This window comes from Pteropus medius, unplaced genomic scaffold (assembly GCF_902729225.1).
Source record: "Pteropus medius unplaced genomic scaffold, Ma_sr-lr_union100, whole genome shotgun sequence".
In the NCBI taxonomy this organism is placed as follows: domain Eukaryota; kingdom Metazoa; phylum Chordata; class Mammalia; order Chiroptera; family Pteropodidae; genus Pteropus; species Pteropus medius.
In genome coordinates, this window is record NW_024351729.1 from 8,403,513 (window position 1) to 8,414,423 (window position 10,911).

The 10,911-nt window shown below is 35.1% G+C and overlaps 1 protein-coding gene across 3 annotated transcripts in view; it reads right to left on the reverse strand.

The window, feature by feature from the left end:
* Positions 1-10,911, reverse strand: part of SATB2 (SATB homeobox 2) — a 182,543-nt gene that overhangs the window by 74,508 nt on the left and 97,124 nt on the right. For all 3 annotated transcript variants that reach the window (XM_039844348.1, XM_039844347.1, XM_039844346.1), the window contains one exon: positions 2,306-2,778. In XM_039844348.1, the coding sequence (XP_039700282.1) occupies positions 2,306-2,778 (473 nt within the window). The remainder of the gene's footprint in view (positions 1-2,305; positions 2,779-10,911) is intronic.

Consider the following 10,911-nt stretch of genomic DNA (forward strand, 5'->3'; position numbering starts at 1 on the left):
ACAGACCAAAAGACGCATCTCTCCACTGTATTTTGCAATAGTATGCAACTGACATGCTCAAAAAGACCAGAGCTTTTCATAACCCCAGTCCAGATAACTGTGGACACGCAAATGCTGCCTGAGTACTTTGAGTCACAAGAGAAAAGTGGTAGAGCAATATTTGGAAGATATGCAGACCTTTATGAACCTCCAAACTCATTTTCAAATGATGTAAACAGACTCTGTCAATAACAGAATATATAAATTTGCTAAGAGTCAAGGGAGCAAGAAATTTCACCTCTCTTAGTCTCCTGCCATACTCAATCTATCAGCACCAAACCTCAAACAATCCCACTGTATTTCTTCCCTGCTCCCACCCCTGTAGTTCCAGTCTTACTAAAGACTGTTACCAAACCATAGTGATTGGTTCCATCACTAGTTCATATTGTTTAACTTCAGCTAGAGCCCCAAACTACCTCATAAATCCTTCCACCTCAAAATGACTCCTTAGCACATTCAAACTGTCAACCCACTTCTGGTCTCCCTTTCAATACTAAATTTTGGAAACAGTAATTTGCAGCCCCTGCTTCTATATCTTCAATAGTTAATGACTTACTAACTCCTAAACTCTGGCTCCTGACTTCACCACTTTCAAAGTTTGCAAAGATCTCTCCCAACCAACCACCAAATTTCATGACATGGTTTCAAGCTTCCCCTCCCAGACCTCTCAGCTTTCCACACATCGACAAGCCTCCTGGAAACTATTCATGTCCTCTGTCCTCTCACTACTATCTCCCTGTTCTTCTATCTCCACATAACCCATCTCTCCTGGCATTTCTTCTGTCTCTTCCTGGAAAGAGTAGTGGTGATGGTTTCTCTCCCTCATTCCCCTAACTCATTAAATCCCAAACTCTGTAAATCAATTTCTAATCTTTTTCTCTAAAGTTCAAAGTCCTTAGCATGGCCCAAAGACCTTTTCTGATTTATTCCCTCTATCTTTAAGTTTTATTATCTAGCTCTGCTATCAACTACCAACTATTCCCATATTTTTCTGACACAACACTTTTCTCATGAAATCCTTTAGCCTAAAATATCCTTCTCTTCCATCTTTGCCTATTTCGGATATTTATTTATCCTTCAAGGTCTCACTCCCCAGCAACCTAATACTCAAGTCAGTTGTTTACATATGTGCTGGCCCATAATCTTTTTCATCTTTGCACCTGCACAGAGCTTAGATTCCTGCCTTGCATTTAATAGGGTGGCTAAACTTAAATCCACTGTCTTCTTAAAGCCTTCCCATGTTCATTCTACTATAAGTATTCCTTATCCCAACTCTTCAGGAACACCCACTGCAACCATTACTTACACTCTCCTATACTATTCACCTTGTTTTACATTTTACTTCCGTTATATGGGCACATTTTTTTCACTACTAGATCATTAGCTCCTTGAGATTAGCACTTTTACTTTTTCGTTACCCAAATAAGAGCTTAATTAGTGGTTCTCATAGTATGGCCCCCAAACCAGTAGCATCAGCATCATCTCAGACCTTGCTAGAAATGCAAATTTCTGGTTCCCACACCCAGACCTATTGAATTAAGAAAGCAGGATGAAGCCCAACAATCTGTTTTAACAGCCTTCCATGTGATGCTGATGCACAATTAAGTCTGAGAACCACTGATAAAAAAGAATGTCTCACTTACAAGCACCCCTCAGTAAAATAAAACATATGTAAATAAACTTTATCTTTTTATCATTTAATATTAAATTGGCATATAATCCCCCAAAGCAATAAATATATGAGTAAATTATCCATCACCACTTTATCAATATCTTAAATATAACTCATATATTTTGAAGGATCTATTAAAATGATTATAGAAATTATGACATAACTGATACTTTTCTTATAAAGTTCAAAAACAAGGTAATAATAGACCGGGCATGCATAAATAGTTTTAGAACTAGTTTTTGAAAAAACAAGGGAATAATAACTACAAAATGCAAGATCAGGATTACATCTGGGGAAAGGCAGATAAAAAGATGAGGGAGGAGACAAGCACATAGACCAAGTCATGGGTAACATTTTGGGTCCCGAGTTTGTGCGTTTACAGTGTTCATTACATTACTGAAATTAATTAATTAATTATAGCTATGCATGGATCAATGGTGATATTTCATGAACTAAAGTTTATTGATTAATCCAATCTATGTACTCCAAGAGCCATAACATTTTTTTAAAGAGACAAAAGAAAAAAAAATGTGCCATAATTCTATCTCTAGTATTATTCTTAACCACCAATCACGATGTCAAAGCTAATTGTACCTGTGTGCGGTTGAATGCCACTCTTGCAAAGACAGCTTGGGACACACTGGCCCTCTTCAGCTCATCTCTGACTTGCTGGTAGATATCTGGAGAGACTTCTACAGAAGAGTTAGTTGGCTCTGGCTTAACTGCTCTGGGGATGGGCGGATGGTTCAGGAACTGCTGGTTGATGGCTTGAGGATGCTGGTGAGCCAGGAGCCGGCTAACAGCAATCTGTTGGTTTATCAGATGGGCCATAGCTATTTGTTGCCTGACAAGTTGTGGACTGAGCTGGGGAGAAAGAAGACCAGGGCTCATGATGGGCTGTAATGCGGGCACTTGGTTTCGGATTGGAGTACTGTGGTGGATTTGGCTATGAGGAGACTGTTCGTTGGTTTTCCCCAAGGATGCCAGCTGGTTCATATTTGGTAAATGCATTGGACGCTGGCCCAGAACACAATAGTCTGAAAGATTTTCTCGTTCCACTCTTTCCACTGTTAAGAGATAAAAGTGATAATTAACATTATTTTCATTGGTATAATTTATTGCTAATATATGTAGTATTATATTATCACAGTTTTGGTAAATTAATGGCATAGACATTTTTTCATACAAAGCTTGAAGCCCCAAAGTAAAAGTAAGTTATCTTTTTCTAAAAAATGTTAGAATAATAGATTTTTTCATAGGTGATATGAAATAATATTCACCACTTTAATTTTCTTAAATTCTTAAAAGTAGGCATTTTATTGAATAGCCAAGACAGAAACCACTAACCATTTTAAATTCTAAATTCTCTCATCTTTCCAAGCTCTATCATCTCCCTCATCAACCTCTGTTATAAAAACACCAGCTGTTTTCATCTTCTGCAGTTTGTAGTTAATGGTGTAGTTCATGGTTATCAGGAAATGATAAGGACAACGTCTCCTGCCAAGTTAACTGCTACTTCCTACTAAATACTATACAGCTATACAGCTAAATATTATACAGCTATGGAAACATTCACAGAAAATGTCTAGCATATAGTATCTCCTTTTATCTATTCATTTCTTATCTTTGTTATAAGAATATTTCATAAAGAAATGAATATTTTAATGATTGTAATATGCACTAGGATTTTAAAAAGACTCACAAAATTAATAATATCACATTGACTTGCCATTAAATAAGAAGCTTCCCCTCTCCAGGTTACCTACTTTATTACATTCTATTATACTTTAGTAAAATTTAAGGAATAACTTTGAAAGGGAGAAGAAAAAGAAAGTATTGTATATGTTCAAATATGAGACAGAATTTTTCTTCCTCCAAGAAGATTTCTCAAGAAAGAGGGAATCACCTCATAGTCAAATCCTTATCTAAATCTCTATATTACTTTATTATGTAAAACAAAGGTTTGTTTGGAGAAAATACATTAGGCTAAAACAACCTCCATCATTACTAGTCTCAAATGCTTGTAGATGTAACCTAATAAGACCCATTTTTTAAAGCAAACATTCCAAACAGACTTAGTAATTATTTCTTAAAATTGAAAATGTTAGATATAACTGTGCAAAAGCCTATTAAGATAACTTTAAAGAGCACTACTTTGGGTGGTTATACGCTAGAGATCAAAAATATTTGCCTATGGAACAAATTTTAAAAATAATTGTCCTCCTATTGTGTACCATTATTATGGTGCTTGTAGTTTGGCATATAGTTCACAGCAAGAGTCATATTTGAATCAAAAAAAGTACTGAATCTCAGAAAAATTTAGGCCAAAGAGATGTTGCTGGAAAACTGGGTGAGATGATACAAAACAGGGAATTTAGTGATGACAAAGACACTAATGCCAGATCACACATGTGGAATTTGAATAATTAATTCATAAACTGTATGGCTGAGGAAAATAAATATTTAAAAATTAATATTTTATTTAATATGTTATTTTAAAGTACATATGTGGAGGTAAATTAAAATATTAAAATTTTAAGGAGCTATTTGACAATATTACCTACATATAAGATTTTATAAAGTTTTATATATTCAAAAGTTCTCACTGGGAAAATAGATATACACCCATATCTTGAGATCACTTTATATTCAGACATATACAGTATTATTTCCTGCTTAATAAAAATAAAATGGAATGATTGCCTAACTTTCTTATGAACCCCCAAATAAGTCAAAAGTTTACCTCAAACTTCTTTAAGTGTTCAATTTCTAACTTAATCCTTTTAATATAATTCATTTAGTTTGTATTTACCTTTTCTGCATAAGGTTCAAGGTGAACAAATTATTTTAATCTTATACTCTAAAGGCAAACATTTTTCAGTCATTGTATTAATTAAACTTTAAAGAATACGATCTTAAAACCAGACCAAGCAAATAGCTAAGAGCCTTCAAGTAAGGTATACCTAACAGTTTCCACATAACAAAAGTTCCTATTATAATTTTCTTACTGATAGAAGTAAAGAGACCATAGACTGCTTTAAGAGTAAAGTTGTACTTTATATATAGGCAGAACTATTTGGCCTCGAGTAGACATTTTATTCAGTTTTGTTTATTTGCTTTTTAATTCAGCCAAAGTAAAGACAAATTCAAATATTAAATTATGTTTTCAGGTACTTAAGCAAGTTTTATCTACTTCTTCTTCTACTTAAAAAACATAGACCTATCCTCTCATAGCATGTATTCTTTGACCGAAAGCTAATTTTCCAAAATTTCAGCGTTTTTATTTTTCAATGATTTAATTATATTTGAGTGAGTTACCTTCTTGAGATATATCTAAATCACATCATCAATAGAAAAAAACACTCCATCCACAGATTTAGTCATAACCATGCACACAATTAAGCACAAATGTCAGAGCTTCATGAAACCCGTATAAATTGGTACAACAAGAATCAGAATAACATCAGTCCATATTCTTTTAAAGTTATACATAACAATTCTCCCTTTTCTTATGAGTTCCCAGATCCTTATAAATTCACACAGTTAAGAAGAGTGACTGTGGAAATATCCTTAGAGACATGTGGCAACACCGTGAAGTACTAACTACTTAGTAAACCATAATGAAGGAATTGGAAATGAAAATGCCTACACAACCAGGTGGAAAACAGCCAGAGAAGCCAGCTACAGTGGAACTAGAGTGGAGCAAGGGAAAGCCTGCCCAGTCCAAAGGGAGCAGCCACCAACTTCCATTAGCTGCTTTTTGTCTTCCTCATATTGTCGTTTCTTCATATTTTTTTCCAAGAAAATGGAAAATCTGGATTTTTACATGATAGCTTTTAATGTTTGAGTATTGGCAAATAATCTCATTTCCAAATTGCAACAAAATTCAAACAAAACATTTCTGTAAACCAGATTTTGCCCATGGACAGCCAGTCTTAAATTTTTGCCTATGAGACTGAAGAAACTCCCTATGTTGTTAAAGAAAAATATATATGTTCAACAATACTTGTTAAAGACAGTAAGGCAGAGCTTATCCAGGATCATCACAATAGATATAGGAGACACAGCAATGGAAATTTAAAATGGGGAGAGAGTTTGGGCCCATCTACAAATACAGGTTGGACAGGTGGGAATTTATAGCCAAAGAGCAGGGTGAGGTTCAGTGGATGGAAAATTACTAAGAGCAAACATCAGAAGTAAGGGGGATTCTGGCTAAACTGACCTAACAAGATTCTTTGCTGAAGACAGGCCAGGGTAATCAGACATCTCCTGGGGGAGAGTGGAGGATGAGGAACCCGATTAGATATCGAGGGTGATCAGATATCAAGGGTATAGTAGGGGGTTTTAGTTAAACCGACTTAGCAGGGCTCTTGCTAAAACTGGATTTTACAAGGAAGTACACATAGAGGCCTAGGAAAATGTTCAGGAGCCTGTCTAAAGTTTGGCCAAAGAATCTTTGTCAATGTTTTTCAGTCCCTGATAGCTCTACCAATAAAAGCCAAGTTCTTTAGTCCTAAGAATGAAGGGGGGAAAAATCATTATCCCAACTTTACAGATGCCTGAAAATCAAATGCTCATCAACAGGCTGTGTTTCCACTGACCATGGCAATGTACAATTTTATTAGTGGTTTACATAGATTTTGCCAAAGTTAAAAAACTTTTTATTTTTTTCTGCTGCCACACTTATAAAAATAATATCAGAATAATATTTTAGCCTCTTAAGTCACATCAGATGAAATACAAATGCTTTTTAAAAAGTCAGCAGAACATTACAATGTACCAGACTCCACCTGAAAATTGAGTTTGGTCATTCATTATTTCTATTTCTTTCTCCTTTCTCCTTCCTTCCTTCCTTCCTTCATTCCTTCCTTCCTTCCTTCCTTCCTTCCTTCCTTCCTTCCTTCCCTCCTTCCTTCTTCCTTCCTTCTTTTCCTCTCTCCCTCCCTCCACTCATCTTCCTTCCTTCCTTCAGCTACATCTTCTTCTTCTTCTTTCTTTCTTTTCTTTCTTTCTCTCTCTCTCTTTCTTTTTCACGCTCTTCTTTTTTCTTTTCTTTTCTCCCTCCCTCTCACTTTATTTTTCTCCCTTTCCTTCCTTCCCTTCCTTCCTTCCTTCCTTCCTTCCTTCCTTCCTTCCTTCCTTCCTTCCTTCCTTCCTTCCTTCTTTCTTTCCTTTTCTCTTTCCCTCTTTCCCTCTCTTCTTTTTTCTTTTCAAATCATTTGAAAGTAATCACAATGAATGAAATGCAGACCTAACAGAGGTGCTTGATTTTGTGTTTTGCTTTTTCACTCTGATAGAAAATATCAGTTAAGTCTGCCTTAAACTAACCCAAGACCAAGGACAACACTTTAGCTCTGAGAGACCATCTTATCTCTGCAATATTCAGCCATGAATCAGAAATCTTGAAAAAAGTGAAGGATAAAAAGCAGTGCTGCCTCTGATTATGAAAGCAATATTCGCACAACGGAAAATATTCTCAACAAGTCTAAAATACTTACTTACTACAGAGTCATTAAAAACACAACTACTTCCAGGGCTCTAAATTGGAAGTGCAATTTAACTCACTGTGAATTTGATTCTACTATTGCCGAAGTCCTGAAGGTGACCTGTGGAGTAAGAAGAGCCTGGGAAGGAATGCTGTCCCCAGCTTCAAGTGCAAATCCCCAAACAAGATGTGGCTTGAGAAACGGTCAAAACAAGTAGGGCTGACACACTGCTAACAGCTGAGAGGCTTTCTGTAGCTATTCTAACCTCTGGGGAAGGATTCCAATCCAGAGGCCTTGCCGGTACGCAGTACAAATCTGGAATCTGCTCAGGTTTCTGAGAAACTCAGTTCCAGGAGGATCTTGCCGACTTCTTTGAGCTTTCAGAGACTGAGTGAAAACCGCAAGGAATGAGAAACCATTATCTAACCACCTTCTGAGCTTCTGGGATTCCATTTAACTCCAAAGTAGGAGAGGCCTTTATAGCCCTGAATTAGAATTCCAGGGGCTCCTGAAGCCTTCTCAAGATCACAGTCAATGTTCAAACCAAGAACACCCTCTGACCATCAGCTATTCAATGCCCATAATTGCGGGCTATGGCAGGTTGTTCATACCAGGAAGATTACACCCGACCCAAAGGATTTATCTGCATTATAATTAAAAAGCATTTGGTTCAAAATTCTCATTTTATTTTACAATACACCGAGGAAGCCAAGGATTTATTTTAATTATTGCAAACCCTTGATATATATTTTTTAGGTGGTTGCAAGAACATTTTCAATACTATACACACACACACACACACACATGCACGCACGCACGCACACACACACACACACAAAATCTTGTTTTATATTCCTGACTTTTTTGGGGGGTAATTTCTTTATTGCAATTTTGGGTAAATATCTTTTTATTTGTTGGGAAAGATGTATGATATAATGATTATAAGTAGAGTCTTCTAAGCCAGACTGCCAGGGTTTAAATCTCAGTTCTACCACTTGGTAAACATGTAACCTTAGGCAGGTTCCTTGATTTCCCTGTGCCTCATTTTCTTCATATACTTATTGTGTATTAATAATTGTACCTATCATGAAGAATTATTGTATAGATTAAATGAGTTAATATTTGCTGACACTTAGAACAGTACCTGGCACTATGCAATGTTTACCATTACTATTATATTCATCTGGTCTTTGTGTGTATGTGTATATGTAGACAGAGATGAATGGCTGTACACTGTATATTTCAGGTCTCTGCTACTTCAGAGATACTCAAAATATGGTCTTAAACTATTAATATCTGTATCACCTGGAAGACTGGTAGAAATATAAATTCATGGGCCTGGAATCAGAATTTCTTAGAGTTCTTATGTGTCCTAAGATTCCAACAATTCTTATATACACTAAAGTTTGAGAATCAAAGTCTACATTACCTTTGCTTTTATTTACTGTCTTTTGAGATTATACCAGATACTTATTATCTCAGAGTAAAATTTACATAGCCAGCATCTATGTGAAAGATCTTTGTTAAAGTGCTATTGTAAATTTCAGAAAAAATAGTTGTACAATTATGATTAACAGATTAGGCTTCCCATTTCAAAATTTCCTGATTAGGACATTCTGACCAATGTCTGCTATTTCCTAAAGGTCATCTAAAGAATTGCAATCTTTTCTTTTGTTTCAAGTAACTCTGCCATGTTACATCATATCAAGTTTTAAAACAAATCCCTACAGTTTAAAAGAATGCACTATCAATACTGAATCGCATGCCTCTGGGTATATGCAGGAACATGTTGCTATTCAGTTTCTCCAAATGAGGCTTAAGAGTTCATATTCTGACCTATGAATTAGGAGGCAGAAAAATAGATGGCAAATAAAATGACATAATATCCCAACTCTTGAAATTAAATTTAAAGTAATATTATACGAATGCAACATTAAGTTTCAAAAATTATTCTGAATAAAATAATGGGAAAAAATTTATGAGGAAAATATGCTTTAAATGTACAGGCATACTTCATTTTATTATGCTTTGCTTTACTGCACTTTAGGGATACTGCATTTTTTACAAATTGTAGATTTGTAGCGACCCTGTGACAAGCAAGTCTATTAGTGCCATTTTCCCAACAGCATTTGCTCACTTCATGTCTCTGTAGAACATTTTGGTAATTCTCACAATATTTAAAACTTTTTCTTTATTATTATATTTGTTACAATTATCTAGGATAACTCAGTGGTCATCAACATCAAGGCAAGACCCTCCACCAGCCAAAAGATCACTACTCGCTGAAGGCTCAGATGATTATTAGCAATTTTTAGCAATAAAGTATTTTTTAAAGGTATGTACATTGCTTTTTGAGACATAATGCTATTGAACGCATAATAGATTCTACAGTATAGTGTAAGCACAATTTTTATATGCACTAAGAAACCAAAAAACTCATGTGGCTTGCTTGATGATGACATTTGTTTTACTGCAATTGTCTGGAATCAAACCTGTAATATATCTGAGGTATGCCTACATACGCGTTACATTTACTTCAACTAAAAGAAGGAAGGAAAGTGTCCTGTAGTATTTTCAAAAAGTAAATATTTAATGACTTGTTTTTAGTTTCCAGGGAATGAGTAGGTGTGTAGGCATCAAAAATGCCCTAAATTAAGGGGGAAAAAATTTTTTTTTTCCTATTCGGTTTAGTACTTCTCTTAATTAGATTTCATTATTTTTGTTACATTTATTTGCTAGAGATGCTATGTAAAGTAAACCTAGTAAATTTTCAATACTCAAAATACACTCCAGTGACAAAGTGTACATTCCAAGAAGGATTTATGAGCAAAAGGAGAAGCATCTGATTAGCACAGATGCCTGCCAATCAGAGCAAGATGGCATAGTATAGGTGGAAAAAAGAGTAAACTAGGATTTTTAATACCTGAGTTTTAACTAGCTGGGGTTGGGCATTACCTGTAAAATGAGAATTACCTGTAAACTGGTTTTAAGACAACCTTTCCAGGGTAAAGGGTATCAAATATATGGTAGCTGAAGGAAACTGGACTTAGGGTGGTAATCACACAATAGAATATATAGATGTCAAACTATAATGTACACCTGAAAATTATATGATTGTATTAACCAATGTTACCCCAATAAACTTAAATAGATAGATAGATAGATAGATAGATAGATAGATAGATAGATAGATAGATAGATAAATGACAACCTTTCAAGTTACTTACCTACTAGCATCTTAAAGAATATTGCTTCTAGAATTTTCAAAACAATTCCTTTTCTCAGAATACTTTCTTCTGCTTTTTGACTTTTTTGGCAAAAAGTTAGGACCTTCCTAAGACATCTCTTATTGTGAAACTCCACACAGCAACAACGATATTACTAATTTATATAGTGGCAATTGTGGTAGTTGTGGTATTGCTCTTGCAAGTTTCTCTATCAATACTGCTTAAAAGACTGATAAATTCTCCCAGAACTATGAACTTAGTATTTCAATGCAAACCTTAACACAATTGCTTTCGTGAAATAAAAGCAATGAAATGGGTAAAAGGCTTCACACAGAAAAATATCTGCAATTTCTGGCCTATGGATTTTTCTGAAACCATTAAGATGCTTATGTGAATGTAAACTAATTAGCATGAATGAATGCTATACCACTCTAGTATTCCCCCAGAATATCTCCTGAAACCCTAGATAAAAGAATATAAGCCAAAT